Source organism: Patella vulgata, chromosome 8 (assembly GCF_932274485.2).
Source record: "Patella vulgata chromosome 8, xgPatVulg1.2, whole genome shotgun sequence".
In the NCBI taxonomy this organism is placed as follows: domain Eukaryota; kingdom Metazoa; phylum Mollusca; class Gastropoda; family Patellidae; genus Patella; species Patella vulgata.
This window is the reverse complement of record NC_065886.2, coordinates 23,445,415-23,465,918: the sequence shown is the minus strand read 5'-3', so window position 1 is coordinate 23,465,918 and position 20,504 is coordinate 23,445,415. Positions and strand designations below refer to the sequence as shown.

The 20,504-nt window shown below is 35.1% G+C and overlaps 1 protein-coding gene across 4 annotated transcripts in view; it reads left to right on the top strand.

Moving 5' to 3' along the window:
- The window catches only part of LOC126830304 (transient receptor potential-gamma protein), a 101,899-nt gene that overhangs the window by 67,744 nt on the left and 13,651 nt on the right, over nucleotides 1-20,504 (top strand). For all 4 annotated transcript variants that reach the window (XM_050560675.2, XM_056102696.1, XM_056102697.1 and 1 more), the window contains exons 4-7: nucleotides 1,227-1,461; nucleotides 5,420-5,557; nucleotides 14,666-14,805; nucleotides 17,739-18,088. In XM_050560675.2, the coding sequence (XP_050416632.2) occupies nucleotides 1,227-1,461; nucleotides 5,420-5,557; nucleotides 14,666-14,805; nucleotides 17,739-18,088 (863 nt within the window). The remainder of the gene's footprint in view (nucleotides 1-1,226; nucleotides 1,462-5,419; nucleotides 5,558-14,665; nucleotides 14,806-17,738; nucleotides 18,089-20,504) is intronic.

Here is a 20,504-nt window from a genome sequence, read left to right as displayed (position 1 = left end):
AGGGGAACCCTTTCATTTTTGTCCTGTATACGCTCCATGGGTGTTTTTCGGGGAATCCAGTATTTTTCTAGTAAGATTGAATATCTTTATTTTCCATATATACCAAAATTACCATACTTTTATTGGAAATAACCACCCGATAAATACTTTTCTGGGAACCCATCTTCAACCATAAATACATGTATAAATAAATAAATTTATTAAATGTTTTTCTGTAAATCACCAAAATATTGTGTTGAACTCTCCTCCTAGGCATTAAAGGTGCTATTGCTGTGTTAAATCTCACTGCATTCCTATTTCAATGTAAAATGAGATTTTATATGATAAAGAATTAGAAAAAAAATACAGACGACCATTGTTTTAATATATGAAACAATAAATAAAATCATTTAATTAGATATCTGTCAGTAGAACTGTCACACACCACAAAAAACTGTTTTATTTTTGTCATGCTTCCCTATTGAAAACTCACATCCAATTCTGCTGTAATTCAAAGAATCTCTTGCACAAGAACTCAAGGGAAAATTCCAATAAAGATCAAGCAAGGATAGTTTATGACCATTTTATGCTATCTTCAGATATTATGGCTATTGACAATCTCCTAATAAAATGTGTGTGTGTAAAGCCGACAGGTACTCTGGATTTCCTGATTGTTTGAGTTCTTGAGCACTGGACGGAATTTTCCACGGACAGCAACATATTCACCTTTTCTTCTTTCAATTTCAACTGTCAAGTTTTTTGTACAACTGTTTTTCTGTTCTATCTAAAAGAGTATGGGTGTTACCCCTAAAAAAGTCAAAAATCTTAAATCTGAAAGTTTCTTGTCACAGATATTTTAACAACCACCTGAAAATGCAAATAATTAATCTGATTGACAAAGGGAAGCACAACGACTCTCGAGTATCATACTGACTTCTTAACCAGATGGTTCCTGGTTCAATCATAGTGTTGGCTGAGGAAATTCCTTAGGACTTTGCAGATTAATAATAAGTAATAATAATTAAAATTTTGTTTTCTGCTTATTCCGTATAAGCAGTATGTTAAAGATCCCCTGACTGTTGGAAATTGAAATAAGAGTAGGTTGGGGGGGGGGGGGGACGGGGGGATTTTTCCAATATAGCACATACACCTGTCTTCATTAGCCTAGCTGGTGCAGAAAAGTATAACATGGCTTTAAACCCTTTCTATTTGATGTATATATCTGATGTTCATGTATTTACTTTCAGTTTGTTTCTCATCCGAATTGTCAACAACTTCTAGCATCTTTATGGTACGACGGACTACCAGGATTCCGCAGGCGGAACATTGTGTCCAAAATATGTATTACCATGTTTATTGGTTTTATGTTTCCTTTTCTATCCATATTTTATCTAATCACACCGACCTGTTCACTTGGAAAACTTATACGTAAACCTTTTATCAAGTTCATCATACATAGTGCATCTTACCTAATTTTTCTTTGTAAGTATTATAATTTTTTCACCGTTTTATACGCATACCGGTACATTAAAATATGGTTGTATATTGTCTTCCTTCATGTTCCTCGTCCACAATTTATTGTTGACACGTGCTACACAGTGCAATCATCACCTGATAGTTTTAAAATTTATGATGTTTAAATGAGTGTGATGAAGCTGCCTGTTGAAATTCGACAATTACTGTTAATTACTGGCCGTCAGTCAAAATAAGCTTGAAGTTTTATGTTATTTTTAAAAATTTTGGAAAAGGTTGTCTTTTAATTAAAGATGAAGTATCATTCTTTCAAAGAAGTAATCCAAGATTTCCATATAACCATAGACTCATTTAATTAAGAAAAATCAGGGCTCTGACAAACTAAAAGAAAGATATCTGTCCTTGAACTCCTATCCTCTGATTTTTGTATGATATCTGCTGATTTTTTCCGATTTCTCCTGATTTGTATACTCTTATCTCCTGATTTTTATCCCATATCTCACGGTTTTTATACTCTTATCTCCTTATTGTTATACTATATCTCGTGATTTTTATACCCTATCTCCTTATTTTTATACTTTATCACCTCATTCTTATACTCAATCTCCTGATTTTTATACCCCATCTCATAATTTTTATACTCAATCTCCTTATTTTTATACTCTATCTCTTCATTGTTGTACCCAATCTTCTGATTTTTATACTCTTATCTCCAGATTTTTATATTCAATCCCCTGATTTTTTTAGACCAGGAACTGGTCGCCAACCACTACTCATCTTGTTCTTCTTGGGGTGACGCTCTTCGAAAAAACCTAAAGCTCTGTCACTTCAAGTCAAATCAAACCACTATGAATACTGGCATGTATTGGATTAAAACCTCATGGATTATGGCCCCTGATTGTATGAAAAATCCTGTTTTTACCTTGTAGTCCCCCTAGAGGTCACAATTTTTATCCTATTTAAAAAAACCTTCTAATATATCACTGTTACTGATGATTGAGTTCGAATTTCGTAAAAAATCAGTGTGAAACTGTCGGACAAAATGGATGCTCTGTATTCGCAAATAGTGTAATAGTATGTAATATCAAGGTTGTGGACCATCTAGAGGTCACAATTTCGATCTGATTTGAATGAATCTGAAAACATGTGTTTATGTCCCAAAGATCTTGAGTCCTTTTGATATTCGTGCATATCGGACTGTCAGTTCCTGGATTATGGCACCTTATTGTATGAAAAAATAACGACTTAGCTTGTGGACCCTCTATAGGTCACAATTTTTATCCGGTTTTTAAAAATCGTTCGAACATATCACTGTTACACTTTGAAGATGAGTGAGTAAAAAATCGGACCGAAACTGCCTGACAAAATGGCTGCTCCTTGAACGTAAATAGTGTAAAAGCATGTAATACCAAGGTTGTGAACCTGCTAGAGGTCATAATTTTTGTCTGATTTTGATGAAACTTAAAATATATGTTTATATCCCAACGATCTCAGTTCCTTTCGATATTCACACATATCATATCATAACTACTTGGATTAAGGCCCCTGATTTTACAAAAAAATCTAGTTTTTAGCTTGTAGACCCTCTAATGGTCACAATTTTATAAACGTTTGAATTTCGTGAAAATCAGATGGAAACTGCCTACAAAATGACCACTCCTTGTACGCAAATAGTGTAAAAGTATAAGGTTGTGGACACTCTAGAAGTCAGAATTTTTATCTGGTTTTGATGAAACTTAAAATATATGTTTATATCCCAGAGATTTTGATTCCTTTTAATTTTTGCGATATCGGACCATAACTTCCAGGATTATGTCCCCTGATTGTACGAAAAATCGCTTTTTAATTTAGCTAGTTTTCTGTCCATCTCTTTCAAAATGTGGGCGTTTCTTGCATGGCAACCACTTGTTTAACCTACCGGCAAAACGCTGATACCTCTTTAAGTTTTCAATTTTGGAAACCAGATTCTGCGTGACAAGAAAAGTTTTCCGTGAAGCATGGAGTGTGACCAGGAATTAGCCAAGAGGAATTGTACAGTTACAGTATAGTATAAGATAGCACCGCCGGAGGAAAATTATTCTGTCACCATGGAACTAAGATGTAATCTATCTGTCAATCGGTCATGACATGCTAGTTAATTTATTGTCAACATGTAGCAATATCTTATTTACATTTCTATTTCCATTGAAAGGATCACACAAGTAGATAAGGTGATAGAAAGACAGCATGTCGCCTAGGACTTGTGATTTATAGTTAATTGATCGAAAGAATGCAATTTTCCTACTGTTATGTATAAATATTGTGAAGAAGCTATAGGTTCCGCAGGTTGCATTCTAAACATATATATTATATCGAGTCGTTTGTTGTGTGATAGTTAATATTCAGTGGTAGAAACTATTATGCAGTGGTATATAGATTATTTGATTGCGGTTGACTGTGCTGAAGCGGGGAGGGGTGAAGCAAGAGATGTCAAACTCTGTTGCTATTCATATTCAGATATTAACAAATTTTAACCTTTTGAACCCTGAAAATATTTTGGGCGACGCATACCCTACCCTGAATTTACTGCACGATTTTGCAAAAATGACGTCATTTTAATTAGAACTAAATGTTAGGTGTGAATTTAATATTATATATGTTTATATAATTGTGTGAAATGATGGAACAATGATATTTATCTCCAATCCATAATCTTGAGGGACAATCATGCTAACAGTTTTTAAACTCTACTTATATCGCGACCATGACCTATTCCAATATTTCTATCACCAGCCATGTAGATCAACATTATTTACAAATTGATTACGAGTACGAGTGTTATCATCGCTGTCATTTTCTTTGTTATTTTCGTCTGAACCTAGGGCATATTCACTTTTAAAATCGCTTCCATTGCCGTAATTCGACCCATCAATGTCATCGCCATTATCGCTCGTTATAAAAGCTAGAGCATCTGTTGCATTTAGTCGTTTAGAACACACCATTCGTCGAAAGATTTGCCAAAAATGCAATTTAAAACAATTTGAAGGAAGTCACTATTTACAACAAACCCGGGGCAAATGGTAAACAGCGTTTTGATTGGCTATTTTGTTATCGTTAAGGAAGGGTGTCGGATGACACGCCCACAGGCCGCAAAACCAACATTTCAGGTATATGCGCTACAACGTCAAAGCCGGTTTTGCGGCATTTCGGGTTCTAAGTGTTAAGAGGTAAAAACATGGGGCTAAGTTAAAACTCCTATAAATCAGTTGATTTTAGGGATTGCAAACTATCAGTCCAAAATGATTAAACCCCACTTCATTTCATTTTCAAAAATGGTTCAATTCCGTTCAGTATTTACAAAGATATGATGTATTGAAAATTTGTCAACGTTCGGCATCCACTGTAGGATATAGTCAAAATACGGAAAACTTGATACTTTCTGAAAAATGGAAATGGCACACATGGACTTTAGATAACTAATTTATTTTATTACTCAAATCAGGCATTTTGTAGCGGAAATGGAGGAGGGAAACTGTTGAAAATTGGCGCCAAAAAATAGATTTCATGCAATTCACGTGGCATTTAGTAATTGAAATTGATGTGCATTCAGTAAAACCGGTAATTGTTTTCCATACAATTGTGCTTGTATTGAAACCAAAAATCAACTGATAAAAAGGTTTTATCAGCTTTAGTCGAGGATAAAATAAAGTACATAAATTTATTAATGAACATTAATGTAAGAAAACAAAATCAGATTTTAAAGAGATCCATCAAAAGATTTCAGTCCAACTCACAGGTGGCACTGGCTTGTTGATTACATCCTAATGCCTAATGTTGCCAAATTTTCATTTAATACCGAACAGAAATTGAAACATTTTATAAATTCAACTTGTAATTTGCTAGAGATTAAAAATCCATCAAAGGATGTTTAGAGACTTTAATTACTATAACCAGACAATAATTTCTACCTAACTTACTTTGTTTTCAGTTTTACTTATTTTGGTATCTCAGCGTGTAGAATTTGTAACAGATGTAAATGCTAAGCGTTACAGTGATGGAACAAAAGTTGAATTACGAGGATCAGGTGCTTCATTAGTAGAATGGATGATATTAGCCTATGTTGCTGGTAAGTTTTTTTTCTCCTTTTTATTGCTTTTATTTCCATGGATCCCGATATTGGAATCAGATTGGGTCAGGAGTGCTGATCAATGGAATGTGCCGTTATTGGGGTTGGAGGACTCATCTTGTTATCTACCAAAAATATTATCACAGTTCCTTCAGGGGCTGTGGTTGTTGGACTGTTGGGGAAATAGACTTCGGAGGAGATTGTCCAGGGTTCGACTCTAAGCATGGATTGGTAGGAACATGAACCGCCAGTATTTTTCAAGCACGGCCTTCACTTTTCAGAGGTGACACTTATCGGGGTTGACAAGAAAAGTGTGGCTTGTTTTTCAGATACTATATAAAACCGAGTTCCACCTTGGAGAATTAGAAATCGAAGAAGAATAGGTGAAAATGCCACTCTTTGGGCAAAAATCTCTCATTTTACATGTAATAACAAAAGAACAAATGCCATCCATTTACCCAATGTATTGTATAGTGAGAAATAAAACCTCATTGCATCTCATTGTCGATGTCCATTATAGAGTAAAAGCTTAGTACAATTAAAAAAAGTAGTACAATCTTTAATGGATGAACTGCACACTGAATTAATGACAGAAAAATACAATGTATAGCTATGACAATACAAATACTGTATATGAACATTCTCTGAGAAATACACAGGACACAGTTCTATGAAATATACATGTATGATTACTATTTATTACTGAGCGATGCAGTGCAGATTCAGACCCACATCGGCCCTACCCCATACATATTTAATGCAAAATATAAACAATAATAAACCACAAACAACCACCAAACACGTGATTAGAATTTTCTTGCAAAATGTTGGCGTATCTTGCATGGCAACCGCTTGTTCTGGAATTTTATATACATCATTATTAATTGCGACAAAACAGGTAACAGTATGAAAAGAAAAAAACAATGAAAAACTATTTGAAAGTTCTTCATTAATTTTTAAATTAAATATTTTTATACGCCCACATTTTCATGTGGACATATTATGCTGTCACCCCTGTCCTTCTGGATATCCACAATTTGTTTGTCGACGCACTACATGTCACAATTTTTATCCGATTTTGACGAAACTTAAAATATAGGTCTACCTCCCAAAGATCTTGGTTCCTTTCTATATTGGCATGTATCAGACCATAACTTCACTGGATTATGTCCCCTGATTGCATTTGGCTTGTGGACACTCTAGATGACACTTGAAATGTATGTTCCTTTTGATATTCGTGCATATCAGACCGCAACTTCCTGGATTTTCATCTGATTTTGATGAAACTTGATATACATGTTTTTATCCCATGATCTTGGTTCCTTTCGATATATCTAATCGTTGTTTCCCTGAATTATGGCACCTGATTGTACGTAAAATTGCACATTTTTAGCTTGTGGATTCTCTAGAGGTCACAATTTTTATCCGATTTAAAAACTTTTTAAATATATCACCATTCCACCATGATGAAGATTGAATTCGAATTTCGGGAAAATTAAAACTAAACTGCCCGACAAAATAGCCGCACTTTGAACGCAAATTGGGGGTCATGGTGGCTAAGTGGGTAAGACGCTGGCTCGATAGCCTGGAGGTCAGGTGTTCGATTCCTGCATAGGCTGAGAAAGTTCATCCAGATTTTCTGGCTTGGCTCCCCCTTGTCACTGATGCAGGACGGAGGGCCTGACAAGGACAGCTGTCTAGTCGTTCGGATGGGATGAAAAACTGAGGTCCAGTGTTCACATTGGCGTGCACGTAAAAGATCCCTTGACAGTTGGAATTCAAAATAAGAGTGGGCCGTAGTGCCGCTGTCCGGGCAAATTTCCTCCTTGCTCACTGTATGGCATATGTCCGTCTTCATTAGCTCAGATCGGAGCAGAACAGTACGACATTAAACCCCATTTCATTTCATTTCATTTCATTGCAAATTGTGTAAAAGTATGTAATACGAAGGTTGTGGACCCCCTAAAAGTCACAATTTTTATCTGATTTTGATCTCAGTCTGTTTCAATATTTGCATATTTCAAGATTATGGCCCCTGACTGTACGAAAAAACTCTTTTGTTTTTAGCTTCGTCTCTATTCATCTCTTGAAAAATGTGGGCGTATCTTGCCTGGCAACCGCTGGTAAATTTCGCATCTAACAAAGTAGACATTCTGTGGTGCCCCCATTGCTATGACGGCCCTGAGTACATGCTTATTGTGCTTAATGGATAATCCAGCCCAGGAGCAATGTTTCAACAAGGCTTCTCTTGTCTTCATCATTACTTGATAAAACTTAAAACATGACAAGAGAAGCCTAGTCGAAACTTTGCTCAGTAATTAACAGTAATTGTAAAGCACAGAATTGTTTCCTTTGTACTTCCAGTTCAATTAATTATTAAATGTCATTGAAGACATTGACAGAAATGTTTAATGACAAGATCTGTGGGTTGGGGTTCTGTGTAGGAGAAAGTTCAGGACTCAGATTCAGATCAGCAAAACTCTTGGAAATAATCATGGGGTTAAAGGAGCAGACATTGATTGGGTTGAAGATTTTCTTTTAGCGATGGATTCTTTCATAAGAAGTTGTATAATTCTGTGTAGCTGGTTCTGTGAAATAACTTTCAAGCTCAAGTCGGTTGTGGTTTCTAATCTTTTAAATGGAATTTCTGTATTTTTGTACTTTTGGGAGCCACAGTGGTTTGATGAGGAAGACAAAGGATTTTTCTGCATGGTTTCCTCATGTGAGGGCCTGGCATAGAACAGTTTTTATATGTGAATGAATATTGCCATTGCCTCTGTTCATTCGTCAAAAGTTATCATACGATTTTTAAAAAATTGATATCTGTTGTATGAAATTTATATGCATTATTTAAATTATTAAAATGAAAAAGCCTGTCAAATTTCAACATTTCTGTAAATTACTTCCAGAGTTAAGGCCCTTGTTTCAGTTTGTAGAACCTTGTGAACCCTCAAATGACAAAAATTATAATCTGATATGTATGAAATTGTCCTGTAAATGCTCCCAATTATCTACAAAGGAATAAATATGCGACAACCCTTGTTGACCGCTTGTATGATTTAGCTGCTGTGGGCCTCTGTTTCATTGTCTGTTAACCTATCTTTTTTGAATGGACCGAAAAAACAGATCCTGTGGACCTCCAAATTAGCATGCACTTAAAAGAACCTTTGACAGTTGTAATTTGGTGAAGAGTAGGCGAAAAAGCTATTGTGCAGGCAAAGTTTCTCTCATAGCATGGTGGGGGGGTTGGATGGCTGAATGGTTAGCGTGCGCGCGCTGTATCATAAAGTCTGTCATTGAGTCGACTGGCGTGGTTTTGAATCCCCGGTTGTACGTGACAAGGAGTAGGGTTGCCTGTCCAACCTCGTGGGTTTTCTCCGGGTCCTCCGGTTTCCTCCCACTGCTAAAGACCCCTATGCGCAAGCGAATTATTGAAATAAAATTAAACCATATGTTAGTCCCGAAATGACCTAGTTTGTGTCGAGTGGACGTTAAACCCCATTTCTCTCTCTCTCTCTCTCTCATAGCACGGTGTGTACTGTTGGTGTAGAAATGTAGACCCGATTTCATATATTTTCCCTACAAAGTCGGTTGCAGTTTTTATCATCTGAATGAAGTTTTGATACTGACCTGTAATAAAGTTTGCTATAATGTCTATAATGCATGCTTGTGGAGGGAATTGTAAATATTGTATTGCAATTAAATGGCTTGTTAACAATGGAAGAGGTAATCTGGTAGTTATATAAGAAATGTTATATACAGTCCAGGTTAATTATCTCTTTTAATTAGAAACTGATTGATGAGATGAATAGAAGTATAATTACTGCATGTAATGATAATGATAGCTGTCAATCAGTTGAACCCTGCCGGATTATTTTTAACCAAGGCTCCCATTTCAGTCATATCTGCTGGTCTTGACCTACTGCAAGTTAATTGGAGAACTTTACATGCCATAAAAATTATGTATTAAAACACAATAAATGTAGTTAATTTTGTAGTATTTATATGTAAAAAAACACTTAAAAATGTGTTAAAAAAATGTGATAATTCTACAATTGTCATATTCTTTGGCACAGTAAGTAAAGTATTGGCTCAGTGACTGGCAAGTTCCGGTTTTGATCCTAGTGCTGTTGGAAATAGTTTCTTGGGATTTTTCACCCAAGTTTCCTCTTGTTTAGTGATGCAGGATGGACTAAACAGTGTCTAATTTTTTTTGGATGGAAGGAAAAACCGAGTTCCTGCTAATTTCAACATAAAAGAACTGGTGGCAGTTGGAATTTGACAAAGAGTATGTTGGTGTTGTTGCTGCTGAGCAATTTGCCTCATAGCACATCACATGGCATATGTCGGTCTTCATTGGCCTATTGGTACAGAACAGTAGGTGCTGAAACTAGGGATGCTGTTTTGGACTTATATGCCAGACAGGTTCTTTGTGGATAAGCAAGCGTTTGACAGGGAATATGCCCATTCGGACATTAAGATATGGAGAATCATTCTTGAAATTCCAATAAATATTGACTGTACTGACAGTATAACTATTACTAATCTCAATTATCGTTGATAATAGGCAGGATTTATGATCCACTCAATTATATTGTGAAACACCTACCTTGATTGACTACTTCATCTACCTGATTTCCTTTTTTTATCGTAATCCTGAAAATAATATATGGTTTCTCCTGTCCTTTCATCTCATTTTCCATTATTTATAATATTGAGAGGTTGTATCTAAGGTAGTTAAAATGAATCCTTATAATATAATAAAGTCAGGTATAACATAAATGAATGTTGTTACAGCAGTCTTTATATTTAACAAGAACCTATTTTCCCCCCAAGCAATTTCTTATTCTCATTTTTTGACAAAAAAAGGATATTTTAGATTATGTGATCATCATTGGTTATTATTTGTGTTTTGTGTTTTTGACTGTAAGCATCTTGATTAATGGACTAGTCTAGACGTGACAAGAGAAAAGGATGATTGTGAATTATACACAAAGAAAACGTTTAATAAAGATATTTTCTTGTTAATCAGACTTATTTCTATGATGGCGATAGCATGTGGTGTATCTAGTGATGAAACATAGATGAATTAAATGGTTATAAAGTTAACCACCACCCACCATCCCCAAATGACCCTATTTTTTAGCCAAAATTGTAGACCCTAAATCATTTCCCATGTCTTATAAATTGATCTTGTTTTTTTTTGCAAATAAATTCCAAAGCTGGAAGTTCGGTATTTACAATGGTCTGAATTAGAATTATTACAATATTATAGTGTTCTAAGTAAGAAGGATTAAAAATAGTTGATAAACCCCTGAAATTACAATTTCTCTTGCTTCTGGTCTAAATAATGGTTTAATAATATGCCAGTCTTCATTAGCCTGTTCTGTACAGAAACGTAAGACATTGAACCCCATTTCATTTCCTTTAGATAATATTGTATATCTTGTTATAAATTAACACCACTGTCAATAGGAAATTAAAAGCCAATCCTATATGACATTTATTGAATTCCCCTTTATATCAACAAAGAAATTCAAGTTTTTAATGCCAAAGAAGTTGAAAAAAGTGTTATATTATATGTTGATTGTCTTTTTATTGTAATTTTACCATAAAATAGTTACTTTGCAAAATAATAAAACTCACTGATATCCCTGTGAACCCGATACAAATGCTAGTAACCATATATGCTACATTTATTTATTGATAGGAGCCGCAGTGGCTCATTGAGTAAGATGTTGGCTCACAAACCAGGAGGTGAATTGTTCGATCAGGATTTTCCGGCGTGACTCCCCCATGTCAGTGGTGTAGGACGGAGAGCCTGGCAAAGGACAATCTATAGTCATTCGGATATGATGAAAACCTGAGGTCCTGTGTACACTCTGGCGTACATGTGAAAGAACCTATGGCAGTTGGAATTTGAAATAAGAGTAGGCTGTAGCGCCGCTGTCCAGACAAAAATTTCCCTTTGGTAACATCATTTTTGAGAAAAGATTTTTCATGTTAATGCTAGAGGGGCATTATCACTTTCATCAAGAAAATGAAATTAAATGGAATGGCTTGAATGTCAAATTAACAATAATACTTTGGATCTGACAATAAACTGAGGTTTTGTCTACAAGTTGGTGTAATACGTAAAGAACCTTCAGAATTTGATGAAATATAGGATGAAACACCACTATCTGGGCAAAAGCTCCCTCGTAGTACACTGCATGGCATATGCCCATATTCAGTATTTTGAATTACCTAATTATGGAAACATCAAATCAAGCCCAAGCTCTTAGTGTAAATGATTTTTCTCTAGTTTTGTTTAAAGCATTTTAGAAACAATCATAAAAATATGAACAATTTATAAATTGAAGTTTAAAAAAGGTATAGTCCAATAATGGCTTGGCTGATGTCTCTCAAATTTTCCACATAGTCCAATTAAAAACCGGGCCTGATGGAACTGTGCACATATTGCTAATACCCCTGTAAACTAATATAATAATTCTGGATTTACCTGTAAGAATTAAACCAAGAATCTATTATTAAACTTAAACAAGAAACTGTCATCATTACTTGTAAACTTTACCTGTAACAATTTAATCTAGAAATTATCATCTCTTTTCTGTATTAATTTACCTTTAAATCTGAAATATAAGAATTTAAATGAGAATCTATCACCCCTTTTCTGCATCAATTTATGTGTGAACTTTACCTGTAAGAGCTAAGACAAGAATTTATCATCACTTTTCTGTATTAATTTACCCGTAAACTTTATCTGTAAGAATTTAAACAAGAATCTATCTTTCCCTTTTTGTATTAATTTACCTGTGAACTTTCTTAGTGTAATAAAATTGACTTGGAGTTTTTTAAAATGAATAAACCAAATGTCTAAACTCATTAAATCAACATACAGTCTAGACTGCACAAGAAAATGCCCAAATTAAGAATCTATGTTGACTGAACAGGATTGTTAACAACATTTTGATGTTGTTCAAGTGATTTTATTGAGTTAAAACATTCAATACTAGATTCATTTTATTCAGAGCACGATAGAATTGAACTGTTTCCCAGGTTCTGTAATATTCTTTAATGCAGAAAATAGCAAAGAACGCTCTTAATCAATTCCAGAATCTAGTACATCAACAAAAACTGTTTTAAGGGAACTAGATCGCAAGTTTTAAATTTAGTTTACGAGGTAATGGATTATTTTACGTTTGGTTTAAACTTATTTCTGTAGAAATATTTTGTCTGTTCATGTAGTTTGAAGTTTGCATAACATGAACAAGCATATTAGTCTAGCTCACGGAGTATCCTTTGATCTTGATGTTGCCTGAGAAAGTTCCTCTGGATTTTCCAGCCAGACTTTCTCTTGTCAGTGGCACCAAGTCGCGGACTTTGCAGGGAACAGCATCTGATACTTTGGATCCACGGACAAAACTGTGGTCCACCCTTATACAGGGGGGACGGTGGCTAAGTGGGTAAGACACTGGCTCGCTAGCCTGGAGAACGTGTGTTCAATCCCTGCATTGGCCGAGAAAGTTCTTCCAGATTTTCCGGCGTAGTTCCCCCATGTCAGTGATGCAGGACGGAGGGCCTGACAAGGACAGCTGTTTAGTTGTTCGGATGGGATGAAAATCCGAAGTCCTATGTACACATTGGCGTACACGTAAAAGATCCCTTGACAGTTGGAATTCGATATAAGAGTAGGCCATAGTGCTGCTGTCCGGGCAAAATTTCTATCATAGCACACTGTATGGCGTATGCACGTCTTCATTAGCCCAGTTCAGAGCAGAACAGTAGGACGTTAATTTCATTTCATTTCATTTCTATCCCAAGGTGTAAACAATTTACATGTGAACTGAAGGCACTTTAGTAGAAGAGTATAGAGCAATGTGCATTCGGTGGATCTTACTCTATCATCTTTAAGATTTCTGTAAGTCATGTCAATAGAGAAGTAATTAGGATGGGGTATGCATCATATTCCTGAAGCAATGGCTCGAGAGATACCTCGCTAGCTGTACTGAGCTCAAATCAATTCTCTCCTGTGTACCATTGTTGGAAGTCAAATTTCTATCTAGTGTGTTGAAACACAATATATGGATATATGACAGCCCGTCTCTTTGTTCTGGGGTTTTCCATTAAACTTCAGACAGTTGATTAAATGTATTAAAAGATGGTGAAAATATTGTTGGTCTGCTGTGTAGTCCAACAGATGATAAAATCATGTGGCTATTATCCAATGTTTACGTTGGTAGCTATTTTGGATATCCTCCTCCTTGTTTGTCACACAATTAATTTTTCTGCAATATTCTGCTATGTATGCAATGGTTAATTGAGCATAATAAATTTTGCGTATTACGACGTAATATAGATGTGACTGGCATTATATACTTTAACGTTAACATATTTAGAGCTCTGGTTAATCCGAAATGACTTTGTTATTCTGTAATGTATTGGTTGTTGACCTGACTGTTTGAGTGGGATTAGGTGGGATTAAATGAAATATTGCGAGGAGTATGGGTACATTGGCGTACGAGCTGGGGAGTCGGGGGGGGGGGCGGCTGCCCCCCCAATTTGGGCACCAAATGCTGGGAAAATTTGGGCACACAATTGTACTTTGTAAAAGTTGTATAAAAAAATATTGTGTTCTTGAATGCGTCCAATTTAACAGCGAATTTAAATTCAGAGTGTCTATAGTTAGGCAATTAAATAGAAATCTTTGTTTGGAGTACAGTAAGCCACAAATTACAGTTACATAAACAACTGTTTTTAGTTGTGTATATTACAAGTAAATAAAATTTAGTTCTCTTTTATTGATGATTTAGAAATTAAGAACTTATTCATCGCAAAAGAGATATTATGATTATTATGTAACATACTAAGAACCTAACTACATTTTTGGGGCACCAACCACCACCGCCCCCCCCAGTAAAAAATTTCCCCGTACGCCTATGTATGGGTATACATATGGATGTTAATTTGATGACAGATTGTCTCTATGATTATACTCATTATATATGTGGCAGTGTCAACAGATATTTAACAATGTGGAGAAGTTTGTATAAAATCATGCAAACAAAAAGTATATTAGCTGATGAGTTTTCCATTGTAATATTTCAGGTTTAATATGGGCTGAGATTAAACAGTTATGGGATGAAGGTGTGAGAGAATATGCACAAGATATGTGGAATATATTAGACTTTACCACTAATTCTTTATATATAGCTACGTTTGTGATGAGAGTATTGGCTTACATACAGGTAAGTTAAATCTTTATCTATGTAATATTTCTAATACTCATTGGAATACTCCAACCTCGTGGGTTTTCTCCGGGTCCACCAGTTTCCTCCCACTGCTAAAGACCCCTACGCGCAAGCGAATTATGTTAATAAAATTAAAACCATATGTTAGTCCCGAAATAACCTAGTTTGTGTCGAGTGGACGTTAAACCCCATTTCTCTCTCTCTCTCTCATTGGAATACAATTCAATTTTTCAATCATTAGTGAACATATAGTAGCCATAACCCATAAAATATTGATATCAGGTGACTAAAACTATATATTGACATAATCCTAAAGAGATTTGACATTTATATGCAATTTATATCCTTAATGAAACTTTCTTCACACATCAACCTGTTATGTTAATTGTTCCATTTTTGATTTGGCGAAAAAACCGAGGTCCCTTGACAGTTGGAATTATATAAGAGCAGACAAATTTTTCCCTCATGGCACACAGCATCATGTATTACAGTCATCATTAACCTGATTGATGAAAAAAAAAAGGGACATATATTTCTGTTCAAAAAATATTTATGTTATACATATAGACTCTCCTGTACGGCTCCTCTTCATCTTGAAAATATTAAACCTGAATGAATTCAGCACATTGTATTCTATACAAAAAAGGGGGGTTGGATGGCTGAATGGTTAGCGTGCGCGCGCTGTATCATAAAGTCTGTCATTGAGTCAACTGGCGTGGTTTCGAATCCCCGGTTGTACATGGCAAGGAGTAGGGTCGCTTGTCCAACTTCGTGGGTTTTCTCCGGGTATTCCGGTTTCCTCCCACTGCTAAAGACCCCTATGCACAAGCGAATTATGTAAATAAAATTAAACCATATGTTAGTCCCAAAATGACCTAGTTTGTGTCGAGTGGACGTTAAACTCCATTTCTCTCTCTCTCTCTCTATACAAAATAATACCTTTTCTTTGATTGATCTATTTAGAAACCAGACAAATTATCAGATTCCATTAGCAAAACAAATTGATTTTGTAAGACATTAAAAAAAGATGATATAGAAGTTTGGGTGGGTGGTCTATAGTTTTAATGTCTTAATATTCAATAAAAACATCTGGTACTGTTGACTGTATTGATATTTGTCTTTGGCAAATTAAAGAGAGCTCTTTTCAGCTCACTTACCAAATAAAGAAATCAGTGACTACAGTTTGAATATATTTTATGTTTTTGTGTTGGGGGGAGGGGGAGGGGGCTGGCGTGGACCTCTCTGAGCTGCAGAAAATCAAGAATATATTCCTCACTGAATGTGTCACTTAGATTTGTTAATACTAAAAGATTACTGGTATTGGTAAGACATATAATAGACAAAACCTTTTGTAAATCGAGATGTCACATTGATGGATGTTGTAAAAGGAAATTAAGAAGCTCCAACAAATGTTGAAATGTCAGAGATACCAAGAATGAACATAAAAAATGATATCCATCATTGCTACATTCTTATTTTTTTATCTTTCCAAACCCTGTTTCCCTATTAATCTAATTCAGAAAACTTTATAATGCCATCTTTAGACTTCGTGAGTTAACCATTTATCAATCCTCGATGCAAATTACCATCTGATAAAATACTGACGGCGATGGCGTTAGTTCCTGATCTAGTCGAGTAAAAAAACAATCCAGAATGTGATTTATCTTCTCTTTTTCTTTCATCCAGGACACAAAAAAATCATGTTCAAACATTCAACAGACTTGGATAAAAAATCCGCCCAATAAACCAACGAGTTAAGATTTAGACTTGATTCAAGGCCAGAATCTTGTGTCTCAAGAGTGGAACAAATCATGATAAAAGTCAGTAGTTCAGATATAAATCAAGTGTACCAGACTTGATAGATGTTGTAAAATGTGCTAAAATACTTTAATCAACTTGATTATTTATGCCAGTAGTTTATCGCTAGACTAAAAGTTACTTGTCTGAGGTTCCGAGGTTAACTGATGATGGCAGTGCTTTACGGCAATTAAATTTAACCATTTTTCCACGCTTCTGTTATAGGCAATACAATATAGGGGGCACTAATTTGACAGAATAATTTGTGGAACTGATTAGATGGGTGTGGATGGAAATAAATTTACCGCACATGTGGTTCTTAAATTTTGTTTTCAGAATGAGGAGATGGGCGTGGCAAGTTACTCTTAAATGCCAATAATTTTGTGCAAGCGAAAATAATTTGTTGTTGTTAATCAGCATTTAATCATACTAATTGTTGAATATGTATATTGATGAATTTAACAGTTTAAGCTCTGGTATTTGCAATATTCTCTATTCTAAAGTTGATCACTGTATAACATCATTTTCTGTAAACAAATGTTCTTTTGGTTGCCGGGGTGTTGAATGGCCGAATGGTTAGCATGTGCGTGCTGTATCATAAGGTCTGTCATTGAGTCAGCTGGCGTGGGTTTCGATTCCCCAGTTGTACGTGATAAGGAGTAGGGTTGTCTGTCTAACCTTGTAGGTTTTCTCCGGGTCCTCCAGTTTCCTCCCACTGCTAAAGACCCTTACGCGCAAGCGAATTATAGAACCATATGATAGTCCCGAAATGACCTAGTATGTGTCGAGTGGACGTTACACCCCATTCCTCTCTCTCTCTCTCTCTCTCTCTCTCTCTCTTTTGGTTGCCAACCAATTTAAGAATTAAAGAGTTTTCAAACGTATTCGAGGAATGTGGATATTTTAAAAGATTAATAACAATGTGTCTACTTGAAGGGATTTGTATATTTGTGATAACACCTTGATATCCTTCAGTCGTAAAATATATACATGTAGTTTAAAACACCACTGGTCTATGGAGCAAATAAATTTCTGATGAAATCATCGAAGGTGCAGACAAAACAAAACCCATATTCAGTCATTTCCCGGTGGTTAAATAATTTTCTCTGATTTTTAAAAATTTTATTTTTTAGATTAATTATATGGAGGAGAATAAACTTTACCCACGTGACTTAGAACGAAGATATTGGGATGCGTATGATCCAAATTTAATAGCAGAAGCCATGTTTGCAGCAGCTAATATATTCAGTTCGTTAAAACTTATATATATATTTACTGTGAGTCCTCACCTCGGACCACTACAGATCTCACTGGGTAGGATGATAATGGACATAATGCGTTTTTGTATGATATACTTTTTATTGTTGTTCTCATTCGGATGTGGATTAACTCATCTGTACTGGTACTATGCACATTTACGCGCACAAGAATGTTCAAACAATATAACAGATTCGTGTGACCGCAAATACAGAAGTTTTGCCAAGTAAGTGTTCTTTTATTTTGTTTGTTTTATATTAATGTATGCACTGGTTGAAAATCAGGGACACATTGTGAAGTGCAGGAGAGGTTAAGGGTGGGGGGGGTGGGGAAGTTGTGAAACTGTAGCAGGATCCTTCCCTGAAATAAATTATGGTAATTATAAGAAAGTAAAGTTTGTTCTATGTTAATGAAAATATATATTGACAGTGTACAAAAAATTCTACAAAAAATGACAGAAATGTAATTGAGGAGTCGATAATTATGACACTTGGTCAATATGGCCAGAGGCTCCATCCAGTGTTCAGTCCTGGGGTTGGCTGAGAAACTTCCTAGAATTTTTCAGGTGTCGTTTCCCTTTGCCAGTGGTGCAGGAAGATGGGTCTATGTAAAAGAACCCTTGACAGTTGAAATTTGATGAAGAGTAGGAAGAAAGGCCGTTTCCTAGGCAAAATTTCATTTGGATAGCAGGGTCAGTTGTAGAAAATGTGGGGCCCAATATGGGAGGCCCGAAGATACAACATATGAATACATTGCAGTATATGAATAACTTTAACTAGGGCTATATTCATTCATATTTAAGGCCGACTATGCTTTACTTCAAAATTAATAGCCACACCCTGCCAGATAGATTGCCTGAAAAATTTGAAGCCTTTCTAGTGCGGGGCCCAATTTTGGGAAGTTGGTCAAATGTGCCAAAAAATGACCCTGTTGATGGTTAGTGAGCCAGTACCACACTTGCTCAGACACTGTGGTTTTCACATTTAAAATAAGAAAAATCTAATTTAAGCATGGAACTATATAATTCTGTGTAATAAACAAGATGGTTAAGTCATCTTACAGAAAAATAAATTATCTGTTTCTGTTTTGTGATAATTTCTCCACATAGGCACACAGTAAGAAAGAATGTCTTAGAATAATTTATATAAATACCATGACAACATCAGTCCATTGATGTATTATAATCATCTTAAAATATCTTTGCAAGATTTGCAAGCTCTGTATAATAAATTTGTGTAGAGAGAATTAATCTTTGAAAGATTAACAGTTTATATAAAGTACTCTGTGCAATTTTGTCCTCTGTGATTGTCATAATAATACTACAATATTTTAATTAATATTTACAGATGAATCATTTAATTTTTTACCATGGTTATACGTAAACAATATGTCCCAAAAATTATTCAATTTTAACATGCTAGGATAATGGTTGAATATTAGAGTACAGGACCACACATAATTAAAAATACTTTTTTTAAACAACAGTATTCAAATCAATTATTGTAACATAAGTCTACATTGATTCCTTTGATTTCACACAGCTATGTATTTTGTGTAAGCCTGCAGTCCATTCTTAATAACGTTATTGTTCTCGAATACTGTGTTTTTCTGTATTAAATGAGATTTTTATTTTTTTGGCCTTATCTCCTTTTTTTGGGGTAAAAATATTCTACATAACGTATATCTCAAAAGAAAAAAAAAGAAATATATTTTAATGTTATTGTAAGTGAGTAAATGGTAATAGGATTTTATCATTCGTCGATATAAAACTAAAAATTTTTGAAATGTCAAACACACAATTATAATCAGGCCTACAGCTTTCTCAGGGTTGTAAATTGCATTTCTTTTGTGGGGGCTGGGGTGAGGGTGCAATGGTGCATCTCATCTCCTTTTGTTATTTGATTTCATCTAGATTATTTTATCTTTGAATTGAGTCAACTGGCGTGGTTTCAATTCCCTGGTTGTACGTGACAAGGAGTGGGGTCGCCTATCCATCCTCGTGGGTATTCTACGGGTCCTCCGGTTTCCTCCCACTACTAAAGACCCCTATGGGCAATCGAATTGTTGAAATAAAATTGAACCATTATATTAGTCCCCAATGACCTAGTTTGTGTTAAGTGGACATTAAACCCCATTACTTTCTCTCTCTCTTGTCTATGAAAATTCACAACTTCTAAGCATATTATTCACTTAATCCTAAATAGGATCAGAACTTCACCAAATCTTCAGTAAGTTTATCCAATAATTTGAGCTTAATCTTGTGTTGGGCTCTGTAGGATATTTCCTGTGAGTCAGCCATTAAATCCATACAAACAATGACATAGCTATAGGTCAATCAGAGTTTTCACTTCACAATTTTTCCAGTTGCTTAATTTTCGAAATATTTTCTTGACATTATATAAGCAAATTTTGTTCAAATAATACGACAATCAATAGCAGCTCAATATCCCACTGTTCTTAACCATTTTTTAATTTTTTTAAAGTGTTTTTACATATGAAAACTATAAAACTTAGCTGTATTTATTGTTGTTTTAAGGTAAAAATATTAGTAGAAGGAAATATCTTTTCGGTGGGTGGGGTTGGGGGAACATGTAGTACCCCATTCTGATGATAACTTTTTTTATACCCCCAGATTTAAATAT